The following is a 20794-nucleotide window of genomic DNA, read 5'->3' on the forward strand; positions in this document are numbered from 1 at the left end:
AATTTATTTGAAATACACTGCCATTAAAGCACTTAATCAATAGATTGCCTTCGTTGTTTTTGCAGAAGAATGTCTGGACGGCTCGTCAACCTTGCATCCTGGCGAACCGTAACATCATAATGGATATCCCCGCGCTCCCGCTATCCACACTACTGCCGCTGGGCGGTCTTGTGCTCTTCCTCGCTGTTTACCTGGTCCCAACCTTGCTTGGAAAACGGAAATATCCTCTGCCGCCTGGGCCCCCCGGCGAATTTATACTTGGCCACTCCCGAACAATTCCCTTTGTGGCGCCTTTCAAACAATATGCCCAGTGGGCGAAGGAGTACAGTACGTGACCTGCCTGTGCGACTTAGAATCTCTAGTTGTGAAGACTGACAGGGCTTTTAGAATCCGACGTGTTATACTTCGAGACCTTTGGCTCGAAATGGATTGTGTTAAACAGCCTGAAGTCGGCGGTGGACTTACTCGACAAACGAGGCTCCAATTACAGTGATCGGCCCAGATTTATTCTTTTCGAAGAGTAAGTGTCTCTCTTCGTCCATCATGTTTATTCAAGTGTCCTGATGAGCGGTTTGAAGGATGGGCTGGGCGCCAACTCTGACATGGTTACGATGGGGGCCTAAAATGCAGCAACACCGGAAAATCCTGCAGCCGGCATTCAGCAAAGCCCAGGTCCGCCAATATCAAGATAACCAGCAACGACAGGCTTTGCTTTGTCTACGAAATATGCTGGACGACCAAACAAACTACTTGAGTGCGATTCGCCGATTTGCCGTTGCGATTGTGTTGAACATTAGCTATGGCATTGATGTCGAATCCCCAGACAGTCCCTGGATTAAAATTGCAGACGATGCAGCTGAAGCCATTAGCGATTCTGGTGCCCCAGCAAGTAGCATTATTGATCGTTTCCCTGCAAGTGAGTCTATCTTATCATGTACTCATTTGACATGTCTCTAATCATAACGTATAGCCCGCCACCTTCCTACTTGGCTTCCGTTCATGGAGCGTCTCCGCTATGCTCGTAAGTGGAAATGGGCTATAGAAGCTATCACCAACATACCTTTTGCTCTCGCCCAAAAAGAAATGGTGAGTTGAAAACCATCAAAATAAGTACCAGCAGTGGCATACTAACTCTCATTCGTCTCAGGGGGAGAAAATTGACCGCAAATGCTTTTCGCATGACCGCCTCCACGTCTACAACGCCAATGCCGAAAAAGGAAAACCCAATGAATTTACTATGGATGATATACGTGGTGCATCGGCTGCTATTTATATTGCAGGAAATGATACAGTATGTTGTGGAATCCGGCCGCATCTCATATGCATGCGACTAACAATACCAGACCGCCACGACTGTTCAATTATTCGTTCTGTATCTTATGCAAAACCCCGAAGCACAAGCAAAGGCGCAAGCTGAACTGGATCGCGTTGTTGGCTCAGACCGCCTGCCAACCTGGGACGACATCCCGAATCTACCTTACCTAAACCTTATCCTTCAAGAAACCTATCGCATGAATCCGCTGTCCCCATTAGGTATTCCTCATGCATCGGTCAGCGACGACGTTTACGAAGGAATGCTTATTCCCAAGGGAACCATCATTTACCCCAACGTCTGGGGTATGCACCACGATGAATCATTCTACTCGGAACCATTCAAATTCTGGCCCGAAAGATATTTGCCCAAAGATCAAGGCGGCAATGGAGAGCCATATCCAGTGGGCAACTTTGGCTTTGGTCGTCGTGTTTGCATTGGCCGAGTATTGGCCGAAAACAGTTTAATGATTGTGCTGGCTAATATGGTTGCTACCCTGGATATTTGCTATCCAAAGGGTCCGAATGGCGAGAGGACGCCATTCGAGCCTGAATGGTCATACATAGGACAAGCGTAAGTACTTCTACAAATCGTCACTTCAATTTGTGGTTGACTAACAGGAAATCTTCAGACATCCACTTTCCTTCCCTGCTGACTTGATCCCAAGATCTCCAAAGGCAGAACAATTGCTTAGGGCTGCTGTTGGAGTGGCCCGATGAAAGACAGCTGGGACATTTATACTTCCAGCATAAATAAAAACCTTTTGTAATAGACCGAGTGTGTTTACAAGATGGTGTATGTATGAAAGAGGTTCTTTCCAATAATGAAGCTATTCAGGCATGATTCTAAATGGGGCGTCAGATCACTATTTTGACTAGCGAGGCTGACATTACTTTGATGTGTGATATCTATTTAGGACTTGAGAGATAGAATGATTTTGAAAATATCGAACTTTACGGGCTCAATTTCTGTCTGCAAGTATAACATCCCTAGTTTAAGCTTAGAAGTCAAAGATAGGAAACTTTACGATCATCAACTTCACGTTACACCTCTGGGCACGTTGGCTGGGAAAAATCTTTCGCGTCGGTTGCCAGGTTGGTCATGGCCAAAGTCTAGTCAGTCAGTGATCTCCAAGCCCTCCAGTAAATGATACCAGCTTTGTTATACGTGATACATTGTTGGTTGCATCCTTTTCAATATGCATCGTAGTTTAAAATTCGTCTCCATATACCTAGGTGTACTTGCGCAGTACCAGTCTTTCAATGCTCTTTGTATAAAAGGATGGGAATCAATGATGAATTCGGAAGGCTCCTCCAGACGATCACCTGCCTGTAAACACCCCCGAAATACATTCAGTGTGCTTCTTACAAAAGGATCAGCTTGGAGAAATAATACTCGCATAGATTGCGTGTATAAGTTATTGATATATCTGATGTAAGACTGTAAAACAAGGCTTACATGAAGCTTTAGACAGAATTGACAAGGCCATTCTATCTATTTATGCACTATGGAAATAGAGTAAATGCTCACTTTGCTGTAGTTGTTGGTACCTTGATTGTAATCGCCCACTTTGAAGTAACTGTCAGGGTACCCGAGCTGGCTGGTATCGAATGTCTGTTTAATACCACCATTCAATGAAAATGACAATACATCATTGGAGTATCCCAGCTCATAGGTAAACTTTGTGCCTTCAGGAACATGTCCGACCGGGTTGAAGTCTGTATTACCTCCAGTGGTAGTCTGCTCTACCCCCATGTAGATTTCGCCAGATGGCTTATAGTACAGTTCAACAACAGGCTTGGAGTATTCGGCGGAGAACACTTGTCCAATCACTGTTCCATAGTTTCCATCGTCAGCTTTAGGGACCGTTAACTCCACGGTCATTGTATTCGTGCCTCTTGCCGACCATCTTGATGGATTTTGTTCTCGCAATTCAGTACGACAATGCTTACTGCCTGATGTCTTTGCGCAGCCTGTCGAACTAGGGGGGGCATTCATGACAAGATGACTGCCTGTCTCGTTCCAGTAGAACCAGGTAGAGTTCTGGTAACCATTGCAACCGCTAAGCTCTGAGCCAGACACAATAAGAGGGCCACCACCGTCAGTGCTGTATGGTAGCTGGAGTTGGAAGTGTGAAAGGATAGGCATGTAGTATCCAGGTGCGCACGCTGCCGAGGCTGTTATCGCATGGCCAGCGAGATATAATAATAGGTACAGTATGGAGAGCATCTTGTAGAAGGAATTATGAGTCGTATATTTGGTCAATCCTAATTGACTTCCGATCGTAGAAGTGGTGGTCTTGACAGGCGAATATTGTCGAGTTTTATATCTTGCAAACATAAACCTTGCAATAGTTCATCGCGATATTCAGCAATACTCTAATACCAGTTCGGAAAATGGAGAAACAAACAAAGTATTAATACTGACTAACAATTCCCTTTTCTGGCGTAGTTGGTGCAAGCATGACATGTAGAGTGACATCGCGATGTGAAACATGGCTTGTCATGCCGAAAAGTGTTAGGGGCAGTTTCCTAATCCAGAAACAATTGGGGTGAAATCACATCATGGGTGAAATGAGCGCTCTGTTTTGGACTAGTTATCTCGCCCCATTTCTGCGGGATCTTCAGTTATCGATCGTAGTTCTGTCTCATTTATTCGATCGATAATATTTGCATTCTTCTTCACCGGTGCGCCCCCTCCTGAGTTATTGGTTCTAGAAGTCTTCCCTACGAATTCCTGCCAAGGTCGATATTCAAGTTAACGTGTTGATCATTTATGTCTAGTGAAACGAAGGGACACTTTTAAGTTATATGGAATCTCATCTCTTGTTCTTTCGCTTCTAAATCATTTCTATTTCTTAATTGATACTTGGTTGGATAGCTTAGGGCTTTGTTGCTGTTGCCCTGCCGGACTACTACGACCGTGACTTCATAAGTGGTTAATAAAACACCAACATCTATATGAAATTTTCCCATGTTGGGTGATTTGTCGATAGAATCATGGTGTTCTTTGATTGCCTACCAGCAGTCACCGAACACATTGGTTGCAAATCCCTTCTGGTACTCTACATTACATCCTTGTTGACCTTATAGTTGTCCGAACCGATTCCTGTGGTGCTTGTGCTCGTCGTAATGTTCAGATCGAGAATCCCAATATCTCAGGAGCAAATAATCCTTTCCTTCTAGGGATAGTGTCGCAGTCCAAATAATGTGCGGTCAGAATAAAGGCAATGAGTAGTGCATGATAAATGGAAGGGTTCATCTATCATTCACCAAATGAATAGTCCGGATTCAATGTATATTAACCTAAAGATCTGAGTATGTAGTAGATCTGGAAATAACCAATACGTACGAATTTAGGCACCTTGCTGAAGAAGGTCTGTATGTCGCCATTGAAGAACAGGGATGCCATTGACTGAAATGTAGAATCTTGGCATTTATCCATACTCAAGATAAACATGAATTCATGTCGGTCAGCGTTAAGCAAGTGTTATACGAAGTCATTTCAAGGTAAAATCTCGTTGGACTTTCAGGTACCACAGCGCAGAAACTTGTAAATGACGCCGCATTCATGTGGTGCTAGCTGTGTTGAAGGCCTTGTTGTGTGTGTCTGTAAGAGAAGGATTATCTAGTTTCTCATGAGTCATGACATTTAATAATAGTACATATATGCATATATGTATATGTATAGCATTATACATGTGTTGCTTCTTACAACTTTAGAGTCTACCTAGTCTATGCTATTTTCTAGTGTGGTGGCCCAGAATTGGTATGTGCCTTTCATCTTATCAATTTTCATACTCCTTCTCTTCCCCGCGGCCAGAATATCAATATCTCTCGCTTTTACTACCAATCTTCTGCATATATGCTCAGATATATTGGAATCTCTGTGTTTCTGTATACAGTGCACAGGACTATATGTATGATTCAGATTGGTGTTCTAGGTTTCAGAGATGATTAAGAACTTACTCGTGATTTACACACGAGAATATAAGCTGTGTCACATGAGATATAGTCTAGCCTTTCATCCAACTAGGATACATATTTAGTAGACACTGGATATAGCCGTTTTATTTCTCAGTATTGACCGAAGGCTTAAAAGCAACCGTTTCCCTCCCTCTTGTCTATCTCACAACCATCTGCCCCAATAAGCAGATCACATCTCACTTTATTAACATTCTCGAAGTCCTTCGCAGTTTTGACAGAGGATCGATCCTATTTCGCTATCCAAGATGAAGCTTATACCCATCGCTCTCTTTCTCTTCGCCGGTTCTTCATTTGTAGCCGCGGCACCTATCGAAGAGCTCACACCACTTGACGAGAAAACCACTACAACGACCACTGAGCTTGAGCCTCAGGGTTGTCCCAATGGATGGTCGTTTTGTGGCGTAAGTTTAGTAGTAATATCCTTAATCCTCATATTGGAAGCTAATGCTCTGCATAGAGATGCAATGGAACTTCATGTAAGGTCGCTGGTTTGAATTAGTAAGTCGAAGACACATTGAAAAAAACGAAAAATGGGCCTCTATTGCTGGTGAGATTAATAATATTTCTAGTTCCTGCGGCTACGGTACTGTATGTTGAATAAGAAACTATTGATCGAATTCATATTTCTCCTGGATCATGAACTGACTTCGTACTGACATAGTCATGCACACAACAAAGTGGTGGAGGAGATGGTGCTCTCTGTGGTACTTATGGGGTCCTTCAAGGTCCTTATTATTGTCCTGGTCATCATTGAATATGTTACACGACAATGGTTCTTAACAATAATGTCGTTTGGTATGGTATTGAATATTGATTCACTGGCCTGTACTTTGTTCTGTGTGCGATCTCGGATGTTTTTGCCTCTTATTTCACATCATTTCAGGTGGTGATTTTGAGGGTTTTTTTGCCGAGATTCACCATGTTTCTTGCCCTTTCGAAGTAAATTTTTTAGCTTGATTAGCTTCACGTTTATGTAGATATGTACCTGAGTATGCTTATTATAATGGACAAGATTATATCGCGTGCCTAGGTACCGCATTAGCGAGACTCCTTCAAATTCTGATGAGCCGCCGGTTTTACCCCAGTCGGGGGATGTACTCCAATTTCCTGCCTGTGAATGGTTTGTTTTATAGAGAAATAAACACTAGAAGCGTAAAGTAGCAACATACTTAACCAAGGGTGTCTCCTCCATATCCAATGGATGTTCACAGCCTCAACCCCACATCTTAGCGTTTGATCGATTAATATGGACTGTTGGATTTCAGTGTGTATATAAAGGGCCAGATCCCTATATCCATTGGGAGCAGCATTACCTAGGTATCATTTGTGTCCTACAAGCTGTCTACAGTACAGTACAGAAACTTCTTTCACAGGAAAATATTTCGATAATCTGCAAACAAATTGCCGTTGAATATCAGCGCACTCGCACCAGGGCCAGCGGGCACAACTATGCTAGGCGAGAGAGGTGGAATCGAGGCTGCTGCACACCGAGCTCTTGAACGTCAACGGCGCGAGGGAGAAGAAGCAGCAGCACGAGATGAAAAAAAATCACGGACTACACAATATCTGACTCTCGGACGACGCTGGTTCCTAAGAGTATGAAGCCGGCTGAAAGCAAACGAGATGATGCCTTCGTCGAAAACAGTTCTAATCTGAACAAGTCTTCTCAGGTCGAGGATGAAACAGTTACAACGCAAAATGAGGGAAAGTGGAAACGGTTCAAAAAACATTTCCAATAGTTGCAATTACCTTTGTATCTAGTGTGGCTCTTTGTCTACATTTGCCATACGCAAACAGTACATATGAATCATATTAGGCCACTTGACGGTATGGAGTATAAACAGAAAACATATCAATCTCAATCGCTGCCCTGTGTTTCCCATGAATCATCACTTGCTGCATAAAACCCATTTGGCGCAGACTCGGGATCGTCCGGCGAATGTTGCATAATCATATGAAGAAGCCCTGCCAATTGGTTCGTCCCAGGACCGTGTGGCTCGAAAAACCCATCGTCATCTTCATATTCAAGATCCGACTCATCAGGGTCATCACCAAAGTCGGGTAATTTATATGGACATATTCGAAAGTCTACATTGGTTCCGTTGAACATATTCTTAAGACTGATAAAACATTGTTCCGGTGTTTGTCCTGGTGGAATAACCTGCCCTGGTAACTTGATGGGCCGAGTGATGTCTGCTGCAAGTACCAGGAAATCGGTGAAGTTGGGGTAAAGATCATTTTTACAATCATTCACAATATTTTGAGCCATATCCCGAATAGACAGATTGCAGTTCGTAACATGGAGTGTTTTGAGGGATAGAGGGAACTGAGGGTGTGGTGGAAGAAGTTCATGTGAGATGACAATGGTCTCGAGCACGCTGAAGTCGCGAAACGAGCCGATTTTGATCTGGTTTGATACATATTCCGCAATATCCTCGATTTCCCACGGTTCCCACGCAAAAGCAAGGTGGAAATGTTCCAGGCTGTCTTTGTGTGGGAGGAGGGCTTTTTGGGCTTGTGCAGCGTTGAACTCGGGTACATCTTTTGGAGTCGGCGTTCGGTGATCCCGTGGGTCCAAGCCAAAATTGTCATAAGCAAACGATTTCAATTTCTTGCACGCCTGTAAAAGCTTTGGTAGGGCATTAGAGTCAATATAGCAGTGATGAAATGCCAACTCTTCCATTGCCAACACTCCAGGCGTCCAGGAAGCTGGGAACGTTGTATTGTCGAGGTCGCCATACTCAAAGTTCGCATTCGCAAGCTTGGGAAGGGTGAATATTTTCTCATAGGACATAATAGGGTAACCGGCACATTCATCATCAGCGTCAATCCACAAAAGCTCCAGATTGGGCAAAAGTGACGAATTTCTGCCGAAGAGTTGGATAATAGGCTTCATTGAGAATTCTCCGCCCGGTAGACACAGTTGGCGAAGGTTAGGGGTCTTATTAACAATGAGGGCTATGTAAAGGCTGAGGTCTGATTTTTTTGTAGCCGCAATCCAAACTCGCTCCTCCAGGTCAGCTAATCGTAACTTAAGAATTGCGTCCTTAAATAACTTGAAATCCTCGTCATCAATGTCCATGCTAAGTGGCCCTAGTGGCTCCGGATTCATAATGGAGACACGTTGCACGTATTTTCCCAGTTCTGGGTTGCGATAGAGAGACTTAGTAAATGAAACAATCTTCGACATGTTGCCAGACAAGCCATCCTCATCAAAGTCGCGAAACAGAAGCGGCTGGGATAGCTCGCGAAAAAACTGTGAGACCAAGCAGATATTGCGTAAATCTTTCAATTTATCGAAATCATCGTCTTCTTCACTGTCCCTACCAATTTCGAGTTTGTCCTCGTTAGCATCATTCGCTTGGGCGCCTCTAACTGCAGTATCCAAGGGTTCATCTTCAAAATCGGTAAGGAATTCAAGGACTTGTCTCAAAAGCTCTACTGGGAGCTCTTGGATCTGGACCATGGCGGCGGCGACCACAGATTCCTTAAGAACAAGACCTTTTGACGTTGTTCGTAGTCACGCAAAAAGTCGGTCAGCAGGAAGCCGCGTCGAACACGTTAAGTGTCTGGGGTGGGACTAGGCTCTATTAGGCTAAGCGTTCAGATATATCTTGATTCTTCCCAAGTTTCTATTACAGAGTAGGGTTATCATTTGATCCTTCTCGTAGCGATATTTCACCTGTTCATTTTCCATGACAGCCTTGGAAATAGAGAGATCTGAGCCGCTAAATCATAAATAACCATTACCTATCCTATTGGTGAATTGGGCGATTCCGAAGAGGGCGTAGCGGTGTTGACACGTGTAGTCGAAGGAGTAGTGAGAGAAACGCGAGCCACACACACAGATTATACAGGTTGTATTCATATACTATTTCAAGTATGAAGAATGCCTGCATTTATGTATCTTGGCTCTCTGATCGTTCAGTGCTGTGGTTGATGGTTGATATTTATGGTTCAAGTTGGCCGATTAGGTTCCGGATATATACAGTATATTTGAAGTGGGCTTACGGGGCTACCTGGCGCCAGCGTTTGTTTGTCAATGTAGGTGCCTTACTGGTTCATACTAATGGATAAGGAATTCACAGGACTCAATTGAGATACCAACAAGGCCGTATACAGGCATGGATAGCTTTCCCAAGGCAAGGTTATGGACATCTACGACGTTGTTTAATCACAATGGGCATGAATGAATGATGTTTATTACGCCCGGGGGGGACTAACCCTAGAGGGCACTAGTGCGCTAATTACATAATCCTTCTCATAGACTCGCCTTGAACTCGTGATAGCCCCTATTTTTGTTCTCATACCATGTCTGCTTGGTGTTTGGGTTCTTCGGTTAGTATTTTAAGGGCTCCCTTGGTGCTGGCTAGTAGATACTCTTAAAGGTTATTTTCTCCAAGTGTGCAACGTCCCATCTTTGGCGGCTGCAGCAAGATCTACCTGGGAGGGGGTAAAGGGATGGATTGCTTCCCTTTTCACTGTGTTGATTGGGATTCAGATTCGGATTCCGGTTCCGGTTCCAGTCTTCCTGTTGTAATCGCAAACTTGATTGCTGCGTGGACGGCCTTCATGTCTGGTTGCCATTGATCCGAATCTGACCGTGTCTTTCCGCCCAGGAAGAAGGACAGATTTCCTCGTTTTGACTCTGTGCATTGGTTCATGCCTTCTCTCATCGCTGTCCATTTGGTGCAGCGGAATAAAAAGTGTTCCACTGTCTCGCTTGCTTGACCGCAGACACAGAGGTTTGAGTGTGCTGCGCCTATTCTGTTTAGATAGCTATTGAGCCTTGTCATTCCTGTTCGAAGCTGGGCTAGGGTCTTTGCCTCTTTCCGATTCAGTCCATCGTATAAGTTCCTTGTATGTTTTCCTGGAAGAGCTATATCCAGGGCCTTTGAGTATTTTCCGACCTCCTCTGGGAGAGTCCATTCTCGTTTCCGTACCGCCAGGGCGAGCCTGATAGTAGTTGATTTAGCGTGGAATGGTTGTTTTTCTGGTAGGCGTTCTGTTCCTGTCGATTTTCGTGCTTCTGCTTTTACTTACCGCTACAAGTCGATGTCTGCATGCCCTAGGATCCAAATTGCATTAACCGTGTTACCTCGCTGCTGTAAGAACTGAATCAGTCTGTAGATCCGCCAGATGGTCAGTTGGCCTGATTGTTGACGGGGTTGACTGATTGCTGATAGTGCGGATCTATTGCTACTAAGAATAGATATCCATCTCTGGCATGTCTCCAGTGGGATACGTTCTAGAGCGACCGCTATCGCTTCTAGCTCGGCTGTGTAGGGATTTTGCTCCGTCCGTTTGCCTAGGGTGATGGAGTATCTAGATATATCGGTCCCGTTATTGTCTGCTTGGGTGTCTCTTATATAGCCTCCCATACCCACCATTCCGGATCTGGCAGATGCACTTATCGCGATTAGAATGCCTATTGCTTTGCCAGCGATGTCAATGGCTTTATCTCCATCCGTTTTATATATTGTTTATATCCAGCCTATCCACAGTAACACTATAAATGCCTATATAGTCTTAATCTGCTCTATTACTGTTGCATCTAGTACTTAAGATATCTTCTGTAGCGGAGACTTGAACCTCTAGGTTGACATGGTTCTCAATCTGACCAGGGGGTTTGATTTAGGTAGTGTCTGAATATCAATCTACAGTTTCGTAGCTTTCTCTATATATTGGTGATAGAACGGCTGAATGCCTATTTCTACCTTAGCCACTGCTGTTGCCACGGTCCGGAAGGCTCCTATAACTACAATGGCCCTATATTTCTATATTCTATTTAAATACTGTGTTCCTTTTACTCTATAGGCATGCATCCAGACACTAGAGGTATAATCTACTACTAGTGCCACTATTGCTCTGAATAATTGTCTTGCTGTTCGTAAGGATATTATTTTCAGTCTTCTCAGCGCCATCGCGGCTGTGAGTCCTTTAGTGGCCGCATTGGCAATGTGTTTCTCGAAGCGTAGTTGGGAGTCCATCACGACCCCTAGGATCTTTGCACTATCCTTTGGTTTGACCATTTTCCCTCTGATTATAAATGGCGTACTGCTCGATCGATCTGTGTTCCGGGTGAAGTGCACAATAGCTGTCTTTTCACTTTCAAATGTAGCTCCACTCCTTCTCTCCTAGTCTAGAGCTCTATCAATTATCGCCTAGATGCCCGGTCGGTTTGATTCGGCAGTCGGGCCTATTACCCAGGCTGTGTAATCGTCTATAAATGCAATAGATCCTCCTGCCGTGTTTATCTTGTATTGCACTAGATCTATATTAAAGAAGAGAAACAGTATTAAGGACAGTGGTGATCCTTGTAGTAAGCCTGCCTATGGTAGTTCCCGTTGTTCGCTTAGAAATCTATTGACCAAGATAGTTGCTGTGCGTTTTAAGTAGAAAGTATCAATCTATTGAACTATTTTGTCGGGTATTCCTCTTGCCTTAAGTCTCTGCAGTAGTCTCTCTTTAAAGACCTTATTATATGCCCCTTGGATATCAAAGCTGACCAAGCTAAGTACCTTTCTATTTCTCCAAGCCTTATAGATTTCTTCTTGAAGGAATAGAAGTGCCTGTTCTGCAGATCGCCTCTTTCTTGCTCCAAAGTGATTTATAGGCAACAGACCTAAGGTTTCGACTGCATAGGATATCCTCTCTACAATAACCGCTTCTAGGATTTTGCCTAGCGTGGAGAGCAATGATATAGGTCTCCATGACTTAGCTAGTGAGTAGTTATCCTTCGCCGGCTTCTTTAGTAGTATAATCTTAGCATTTCTCCACTGGGAAGGGAGCTCGCTATCTTGAAGTGATGTCTAAAAGATATAGAATACTCTTTCTCTGACTATTAGCCAGAGCTGTCTCTATACTATTACTAGGAGGCCATCCTCTCCGGCTGCTTTCCATAGCTTAGCTTCGAAGACTTTCCATTCAATCTCCTCTATAGTGAGATCAGGCATATGTATCGGCTCTCTTTATAGCTAGGTTCCCTCGTCTTCAATCGTTGCTAGTAGAGGTAGGAAGAATATAGCCAGCAGCTCTTCAGCCTATTCCATTTTGCCTTTAGTAGTAGACCTATCTGGCTTTATTAATAATGGTATTTTGTCGCTGAATGAGCTGCCCCCTAGTTTTAGATATTTAGTGGCTTGCTATATATTAGTATCATCGGCAAGGAAATCCTCCCAGTGCGCTTTCTTCTGTTTCCTGATTGTATTATGATACTCTTTTGCCGCTTTATATGCCTATTGTTCAAGATTGGGGATTGCACACCCCGCCCTACACCGCGATCTAGCCTGATTCCTCCAGTAGGTATATATATAATAAAGCTGTGTCAGATCTGCCGTCCATTATCGTTTAGCGTAAGGTGAGGGCTTTGCTTTCGGTGTAAGTTTTAAGACCGCTTCTGTGACCGCTATTATAAGGTGATCCGTCTGCTGCTGGACTGAACTATCTATAGAAACCGCCTGCAAGCTAGTAGTGACTCTCGCTCTGATTTCTGTCTAAGGCGCGTTCTTCCAGAGTAGTCTCTCGGTAATGGGTCAATCTGGAACCGATATGTCAAACTCTGTCTCAATAGCTTGATGGTCAGATCCATGGTTTGTATAATGTATCCCACATTTAACCATCTCTTCTACCAACTCCGTTGATGCTAGGACTAAGTCGATCGTTGTTTCTAAATCCCCTGAATACCATGTTTTTGTGCCTCTCGGTAGGAGACTTTGGAGAGAGTGCTCCGTCATATAATCCACTAGCACTTCTGCCTCTCCTTATCTCGCTGGGGATATTTGATTTCCACCCCAGAGTTGATCGTGCCGGTTGAAGTCTCCCATAATTAAAACGTCTGTTCGTGTTCCATCTCTACCGCGGATATCCACCACTAGGTTATGTAATAGCCTAGTTATAGATATCAATGCTTCCTCATTATTTCCCTCCACATAGACTGAGACTACTAACACTATCCGGTCTAGTAGTTGTAGTATCGCGGCCGTCAGATCTGGTAATGCCACCGGGATTTGTTCTGCCTCCATGTCACTCCGAATCTATAGCATGCTCCGGATTGGCCATCTTCCTTCATGTCTTTCTATAGGTATCATCTTTGTCCAGTAGCTGTGTCCCATTAGGCTTATTAGCATCATGTTCTCAATCATCCGCGCATATGGCTCGGATATTGCTATTACTCCGTAATCTCTAATTTTGTTGTCGTTCATTAAGCTTTGCTATATCGTGTCCCTTTTGCCCACATTAAGTTATAGTATACGAAGTGATTTATATATAAGACTGTATAAGGCGTACTCGATAGTTTTTGCTAAACGATTCGTGTGGTCCTCCACACAGAACGCATTTCGGAATTGCAGCCTAGCAGGTGCTGTGGTGATGTCTCTTAACTATATATTTAGCGCAGGTCTGGGTCTTTTTACAAGAATAGGCTTTATACCCCATCTCCTGACAGTTGAAGCATTGAACCGGTCCCATCTGTGGTTCAAAGATTTGAGTGTACGCGGATTCTCCTGCTATATCGAAGTAGTTGCCGTCTATCAAACGTTTGGCATCCGTCCCTTTTATGATATACACCACCATTGATCCGTACGCTTTGTTGGAGTCTTTCTTGCTAAGCTAAGAGATCTTAGCAATACTGACCTTATTCTCTTTTCCTAGTACCTCGGCTGCCCCTGGGAGGATGTTTCTATCCGCATCTAGGACTGCTGTCCGGTTGGCATTGTCGATTTTGACTGGGTATAGCTGGTCTCGTAGGACTCTTATTCCTGGTATATCAACCTTTTGGGCGGCTTCTTTAACCTGTTGGATCTCCTCTTTGTCTCTGCAAATTACTTTGATCCGGTCTGCATTTTTAGGGTCCTTAACCATTGCTGCACAACGCCAGTTTTGTGTTTCCTCATTCCCACGCATCTCCTTCTCAATCTGTTGTCTGATATTGGCTATCTGGGTTCTCGCTTTGTCTTCTTCCCCGACCCGAGACGTGTCGATTGTGCAGAATAGCGTGTTAGCTAATGTAGGCCGGGCTAGGGGCACAACCTCTGTATCCTGTTGATGACCGGATTGTCTGTCAACTACCGTTGCGTATGTTGCCTTAGCTGGAGCACTTGCGATAGTGTTCAGCTGCTCCCAGAGTTGCTTGCACTCTTCTATAGATTGGCTTTCAATTGCTTCCACTTGGGTCTGCAGTGCTTGGATTGTACTGCTCTGTGCTCGAATCATCTCGGACTGCTCCTTAATCATTTTTCCTTGTTCAATAATAATTTCTTTCAGTCCTTTGACCTCTTGATAGGTGCTTTCCAGGTATTGGCCTATCTTTTTAAGCATATCCCTATTTCCGTCTTTGCCGCTCTGTTTCTCCTCAATAAGGCCAGCAGCTTTCTTTACCGCTGTTAATTCCACTTGGGTCATTGATTTCTTGGACGTTCTGACCGCGCTGATAATGTCGCTGCCCGAGGCCTCTCGGACCCTTGTTGAGGGTGTAACTACGCGTCCCGAACGCGTCGTTGTCGGCTCCTCCACCATCGCGTCCGCCATCACCGGCTCGGCTCCTAGAGCTGAGTCGAGTGCTAACTATCACGTATTCTACCTCCTGTTGCTTTCCGAAGAGTTCCGGTCTCCTCAATTCTTCCTCAGGGTTTGACGGCCTCACAATGGGCATAATGGATGTTATGTTGTGTATTTATATAACAGAAACTAACTCAATAAGGCTAGTCCAAGACTGTATCACTAGCAAAGGACCGTATTTTTTGCGTAATATGACGGTCGTGTCTCTTTCGACGTTCAATCTTGGCGCGAATTGCCAACGGATGACTCACTTCTATCTTCTTAGTTAACTGTGCCTGAAGACCTCTATTAATTGAGCTGATACCTAGGTAATGAATTGAATGGGAGGGTCAGCTACTTCCTACGAGATATACATGAAAATAGCGTGATTTTTACTGTCTGCGTCCAACCATTCACGATGCAGGTTACGGCGGGTGACCTCAACAACCCCAAGCTCCAATCACTCCTCGCCTACCACTTGCTAGACCTCCAAACCAAATCGACCCCAGAGACGAGTTTTGTGCTAGATCTGACGGCACTTCGAAAACCAACAATGACTATCTACACGATCTGGGAGGGTGATGAATTGCTCGGTTGCGGTGCCATCAAGGAATTGGACTCGACGCACGGGGAGATTAAGTCTATGAGGACTGCCCCCGAGCATACACGAAAGGGTGTAGCCAGAGCTCTCGTGCAGCATATGATCACGGAGGCACGGCGGAGGAGATATACTCGACTTAGTCTCGAAACTGGCACGGTAGCTGCGTTTGCGGATGCTCAACGATTGTATGAAAGATCTGGTTTCGTACGATGCGAGCCGTTTGCCGACTATGTCGCTCATGAAGATAATATGTTTATGACTATCAACCTTTAGAGAAAGGTCCGCATGTTTTCGTTATATAGACTCATAAACAAGCTTAGAGGTGGGCATGTTGCGCGTATTTGAGGTTTGGATTTCTTGAAACTCTAACCGCCATCTCGGAATTTGATCCAGAAAACTTCTCTTTGTTGCAATGAACATTCTCCAACGAAACATTTCCCCCAAGTATCGCTATAGATCAACCTCCAACCCCAGATAATCGCAGAAGATGCCGTTGGGATCCCATTTCTCCCTAATGTTTTTCAATTTTTCCTTTTGCTCGTCTCCCCAGAATCGTGACCGTCGCATTTGAAAGTCGAATTCGCCCGTATACGCACCGACTGAATGTTTACCAACCTGTTTCATGATATCAGATACCCATGCTTGATTCAATGCATCGTCGTTCTCGTCTTCCCAGATACCATATAGCGCAAAATAGTGATCCGACTGCACGCTTAATGCCATAGATGGCAACTGACGCCGGCTTGTTGGAATCATAGAGTTGTAGAGTGCCAATGATTTTCTCGTGGGTAGCGTTGAAAACGCCGACTTGAGGACCGAACCAACATCCGCGTCGTTATTCAAAAACGAATTATCGGCGCAATACCTGTGTCCTTCCGGGTATGCCCCCCTTTTGTGACGGAATTGTTCTTTTAAGCTCGTTTCATCACAATAGGAGCGGACGGCTGTTCCTTCTGGGTGCGACTCATCTGCAAGGCGCAATACTTCTGTAACACTTTCATCGCTATCACCGAGTGCCAAAAGGGCTACCGTTATACAGGGTTCATCGAACCCTGAGGGATAGCTTCCGACCACGGCAATTTGGAGTCCCTCGTCGACTCCCGAGGAGATCTACTTTCAATATCAGTGCAGGAATCGAGTCTTTGCATTATTGCGGTCTCTCACCTTCAGTGCCCAGTCAAACACATTCTGATAATAACTCATCTTGTAGATATACAACGACGACCTCATGGCTTTTGGTAAAGGCCTGGTCTGAAGATGAAAATCTGTTACTAGCCCTGGAAACCCTGGACCAGCGCCTCGAGCTGCCCAGAGGAGGTCACTATTCTGTTTAGCATCGGCACGAACAACTTCTCCACTGCTCGTGACTACATCAACGGCAACTACGTGTTCGCATGCCCAGCCCCAACTCTTCGTCGGGCAACTTTCCGTTAGCCGTAAGCTTCAACTGATAAGAGAGTGAAAACTGTTTGGCAGAAGGGTGAACATATGCAGAGTGGAAGACTAATTGAAATGTTACCAACATTGGAGTTCCATCCCATGCCGCCACAGAGCAGGTAACCTCCAATTCCTACGTCTGGACAATGTCCCGTGGGGAAGATGCGACCTTTAGGATGCAGATACTCAGTTAACTCTTCGCTAGTCGTGCTTGGTGATGCCTTGACCACGCCGGTCTCTTCGTCGAAGCTGATTTTTGAAAAATTGCCTAGATCTATGAGGATGGTATCGTCTCGGAGACTCCATACTGGCCAACTGTGTCCGCCGGCCCTGACGGAAACGGAGCATCTTTGATCAGTTGCTAGCTTGACAGCTTTGACAACATCAGACTGCGCCTTTGCGGAGACAACTGCACGTGGGTATCTTCTGGGTCGCTGGCAATTGAACACTCTTTTCACTCGAGCGTTTTCGTAAAGTGTCTCGTTTTCCCGTCCACGCCAGACGATGGACAGTGGCGGCTCGGATTCTTTGAAAAAGCCGAACGACGGTAGCCACATGCTCAAATGTATTGCTACCTATGTCCAGAGTCTGAATCAACTGACAGACTGATACCTTGCTCAACTTAGAGCTCCTGTTGACTGGATGCTGCGATTTTTACATGTTTTTGTTTGGATGTCAAGATTGGGTGAGGTTGAGGGCCGGTTCCAGGACAGCTTGGCACTAGTACCTTTCAAGCTGATGTCGTATCGGTACGGTAAAGCGCAACGCAAAGAATTACTAGCCTGTCTGGAAGTGGCTTTAGATTGGTTGCATTGCTCGATGCCGAATTTAATTACGAGGGAATGCTCGAGATTAAAATATAATGTAACATAACATACTCTGTAGTAACAAGGTGTAAAATACTTGCGCTGGCTTGTGGTTTGATTTTTTTTTTCGAAGTCTAAGACGTGTCGAAAGTGACGGAGGGTGATGCTGCTGGGCCGATCATCTAGGTACTATTCATAGTAGGTTTCACCCAAGTGGAACGCTGTTCAGTCGGGTACATCCCAGGAATATCGGTACAACACCGCCTGCTTGGATGATGACTCGCATATTGAACAGACGTTTTTATTTCATCTGTTCTATACTGGGGCTGGACTCCAAATCTCATGGCTCTTTGTGCGTTCGATATTCTTACAGTTCAACACCAAGACAGACGCGAGATCGAATCCAGTTGTCGTGCAGAACATCGGTGGTGAGGACAACCACTTACTAGCTCTTGGTGCAGAAGCAGCATGGCACTTGGCTTAAAGACACCCTCGTACCGCAGAGTCAAATCTTCAGAGCTTGGCTGGCGCGTTCGACATTTGGTCATACATGTTGACCTATCTGACGAATGTTTGTCCTTCATCAAGATCAACGGTCATAAGCAGCCTTTTATTATTCCAACTGGACAGGTTTTCTCTAGGATATGGCCCCAGTCAAAAGCCTTCCAAGGAGACTGCAGCTGGGGTTGGTCCAAATTTATACCTAGGCTTGGCCCTCGCGGTGGAGAAGATAACGGTTGGGTTACTGGATACCCTTGGATGCAGACAGATGGCTATACATCCTATCAGATCTGGTCAGTAAACACTGGGCATTGGTCATCAGTCGCGCCGAATTGAGTAGACGATTAGATCCAAGAAATCCATGCATCAGTATTACACATACAATTAGTTGATAGATGAGTCATTGGTAAACATAGAGGCATGACCACACTTACTATCTATGTAGATGTTTTCATGCTCAATCATGACTTGTCTTTCTTTTCCGCTGTTTAGCCTCTTTGAATACCATGCATATTATTCTAACAAGACGATCTATATATGATTTTGGTAAAAGATGCCCGTACAATGCATTCGTCTTATGGCCGAAACATCACGAATGGATTCAACGTCTACTCAACAATCCTGCATAATGAAATATAATCTATATTAGATGATAATTCATTCTGACCAACACCAATTTCACTTTAGATGAAGCCGAATGCAGCAAAAGACTATCAGAGATCATAGTCATAGAGCTATACTTGACGTTTAACAGCTGTTCTTGTGGGTACCACTGTCGAACACCTTGTATGTGTTGTTGAGCTGACTACCCGTGAGTGGGACGCAGTTGACACCCTGCTACAGCGTCCGGTTTTCGTAGCAGTTGTTGTAGCAGCCACACTAGTCGCATGATATGGCGCAGCTGTGACCGTGTACGTCTTATTTAAGAAAGTGACGGTCATCGTTTCGCCACCCGGAGGGCTGGTGAGTCGCGTCGCTCCAGGAGTGTTGCTGAGCGCCTGAGTCTGGTTTGGCGGAAGATTGTTGACATCCACGTATGTTCCGTTATCAGCTGTGGGAATGCCATATTGTCCGTAGCAGACATCGTAAGTGAGAGCATCGCAAGAGCCATTGGCAGCGATATTCGCCTGACCCTCTTGGATCAAGATTGGAACACCAAGGATATTCTTGTCTGTGCCCGGACATATGCCGTATGACCTATGTAGTCATGCTTGTTAGCTTACGATAATATTATCTGTCTCACGTCAGAGAAATCGGGAACATACGCGCTCACAGCGGCACTGTATACACAGCATTGACATTCATGTGATTGGGTTTGGTTGTTCATAGCCCAGCAGGTGTAAAGAGTGTCATGGTTCAAGGTAGCGTTAATCAATGAGTTGCCAAGATTGCAAGAGCAGCCGTCAGGCGCATTGGCAGGTGCAGGGAAAAAAGGTGCGCTTTGGATGTGGTCTCGATTGATTGCGAGGAGGTACTCGGAAGTGAGGTATTGATAGGCGCAAGTATACACCTATTTAGTTTTTCATATCTGTATCAATATCCATTTCCGAATTTCCGACCTGATCTCGATGGCATACCTTGTTCCAGCAGCTGCCATAGTAGCAGAGCATCTCATCAACGAGTTCCTGCACGTCACAAGCGGTAACATTAGCATTGGGTTGATTGGCGCATTGGATAGCAGTAGTGTTGGCATTCGTCAAACATGATGCAAATCCAGTCGGATCAACGCAGCCCTCAGGATCAGGTGTGGTAATGTTCTGCGCCTGCACTTCGAGAGCAGACATGAGAACGGCGGCGCCGAACAACAGTGTACCACGCATTTTGGAACGAAATTGGATGAATTCTCAGATGCATGAATTTATTTTTCCTTTTTAAATTCACCAGTGTTCCTTGCTCGTCATTATATAAACGAGAATCCAAACGATTCGGCTTTTTCTTTGTCGTGTTTATTATGTATATTTTTTTTTTCTTTTCTTTTTTTGGAGCATGACGCTGACACAACTGTCCGATGATTAACTATTGACCAGCCATCTTACGTATGAACTGGTTTCTTTTCTTAGCCCCAACGAGGTGGCTGAATGTTCAAACTGCCCCCATAAATAAAGGCAGGTTCAGAATCGAGTAGCCTTTACTCCGGACAGGAGAAAGCACATGGGGTGCATTCTCGTCGGTGTATTATGGAACTTGCTTTCTTGGATTACATGAAATTTAGAGTCAGAATCTGGAAATTCTAGTAATGGATCAGGAGCCCGAGGCAGCTTTTCTTCTTCCATATATACTCAATCCGACTTTGGGTTTCTGCAGAATGACTCATCGAATTTCCAAGGAAGGGTCAGTTAGGGCTCGCGCTACCTAGGGTATCGGGAAATTATGACTTAGGGCTACGGATAAGCTGGATTTTGGCAAGAGGGGTACCTACCGGTAATCCTGCACTAAGAAAGCGTATTTTAGCTTGACGCCCCAGCATCGTGGACGGACTTTCTAGTACTCCGCGTGCAGGGGGTGGATCACTAGGAAAAACGCCTTCTTCTATGCATGGAAGACTGCAAGCAAGGGAATTATGGGGAAGATGCAAAATGGCTCAATTGATGAGTCGAGCACAAGGAACTCGAAG

The 20794-nt window shown here is 44.8% G+C and overlaps 9 protein-coding genes across 9 annotated transcripts; 4 read left to right on the forward strand and 5 right to left on the reverse strand.

Moving 5' to 3' along the window:
- Nucleotides 1–119: 119 nt before the first annotated feature.
- On the forward strand, nt 120–2031 carry EYB26_006369 (uncharacterized protein; the record flags this gene model as incomplete). Its single annotated transcript, XM_054265645.1, has 7 exons — nt 120–327; nt 388–520; nt 579–916; nt 971–1086; nt 1148–1291; nt 1344–1885; nt 1944–2031. 7 exons carry the CDS (start codon nt 120–122, stop codon nt 2029–2031), a joined length of 1569 nt encoding a protein of 522 aa, XP_054121620.1.
- Nucleotides 2032–2806: 775 nt separating this feature from the next.
- EYB26_006370 (uncharacterized protein) lies at nt 2807–3541 on the reverse strand (the record flags this gene model as incomplete). Its single annotated transcript, XM_054265646.1, has 1 exon — nt 2807–3541. One exon carries the CDS (start codon nt 3539–3541, stop codon nt 2807–2809), a length of 735 nt encoding a protein of 244 aa, XP_054121621.1.
- A 2002-nt stretch (nt 3542–5543) lies between these two features.
- On the forward strand, nt 5544–6052 carry EYB26_006371 (uncharacterized protein; the record flags this gene model as incomplete). Its single annotated transcript, XM_054265647.1, has 4 exons — nt 5544–5699; nt 5756–5796; nt 5868–5886; nt 5960–6052. 4 exons carry the CDS (start codon nt 5544–5546, stop codon nt 6050–6052), a joined length of 309 nt encoding a protein of 102 aa, XP_054121622.1.
- Nucleotides 6053–6747: 695 nt separating this feature from the next.
- Nucleotides 6748–7037, forward strand: EYB26_006372 (uncharacterized protein; the record flags this gene model as incomplete). The annotated part of the gene is made up of 2 exons (XM_054265648.1): nt 6748–6894; nt 6960–7037. The coding sequence occupies 2 exons, from the start codon at nt 6748–6750 to the stop codon at nt 7035–7037; spliced, it is 225 nt and encodes a 74-aa protein (XP_054121623.1).
- Nucleotides 7038–7156: 119 nt separating this feature from the next.
- EYB26_006373 (uncharacterized protein) lies at nt 7157–8764 on the reverse strand (the record flags this gene model as incomplete). Its single annotated transcript, XM_054265649.1, has 1 exon — nt 7157–8764. The coding sequence occupies one exon, from the start codon at nt 8762–8764 to the stop codon at nt 7157–7159; it is 1608 nt and encodes a 535-aa protein (XP_054121624.1).
- A 5144-nt stretch (nt 8765–13908) lies between these two features.
- Nucleotides 13909–14814, reverse strand: EYB26_006374 (uncharacterized protein; the record flags this gene model as incomplete). The annotated part of the gene is made up of 1 exon (XM_054265650.1): nt 13909–14814. One exon carries the CDS (start codon nt 14812–14814, stop codon nt 13909–13911), a length of 906 nt encoding a protein of 301 aa, XP_054121625.1.
- Nucleotides 14815–15253: 439 nt separating this feature from the next.
- Nucleotides 15254–15709, forward strand: EYB26_006375 (uncharacterized protein; the record flags this gene model as incomplete). The annotated part of the gene is made up of 1 exon (XM_054265651.1): nt 15254–15709. One exon carries the CDS (start codon nt 15254–15256, stop codon nt 15707–15709), a length of 456 nt encoding a protein of 151 aa, XP_054121626.1.
- A 177-nt stretch (nt 15710–15886) lies between these two features.
- On the reverse strand, nt 15887–17430 carry EYB26_006376 (uncharacterized protein; the record flags this gene model as incomplete). Its single annotated transcript, XM_054265652.1, has 3 exons — nt 15887–16546; nt 16601–16803; nt 16956–17430. The coding sequence occupies 3 exons, from the start codon at nt 17428–17430 to the stop codon at nt 15887–15889; spliced, it is 1338 nt and encodes a 445-aa protein (XP_054121627.1).
- Nucleotides 17431–18914: 1484 nt separating this feature from the next.
- EYB26_006377 (uncharacterized protein) lies at nt 18915–20000 on the reverse strand (the record flags this gene model as incomplete). Its single annotated transcript, XM_054265653.1, has 3 exons — nt 18915–19377; nt 19446–19690; nt 19758–20000. 3 exons carry the CDS (start codon nt 19998–20000, stop codon nt 18915–18917), a joined length of 951 nt encoding a protein of 316 aa, XP_054121628.1.
- Nucleotides 20001–20794: the final 794 nt, after the last annotated feature.

Source organism: Talaromyces marneffei, chromosome 5 (assembly GCF_009556855.1).
Source record: "Talaromyces marneffei chromosome 5, complete sequence".
NCBI lineage: Eukaryota > Fungi > Ascomycota > Eurotiomycetes > Eurotiales > Trichocomaceae > Talaromyces > Talaromyces marneffei.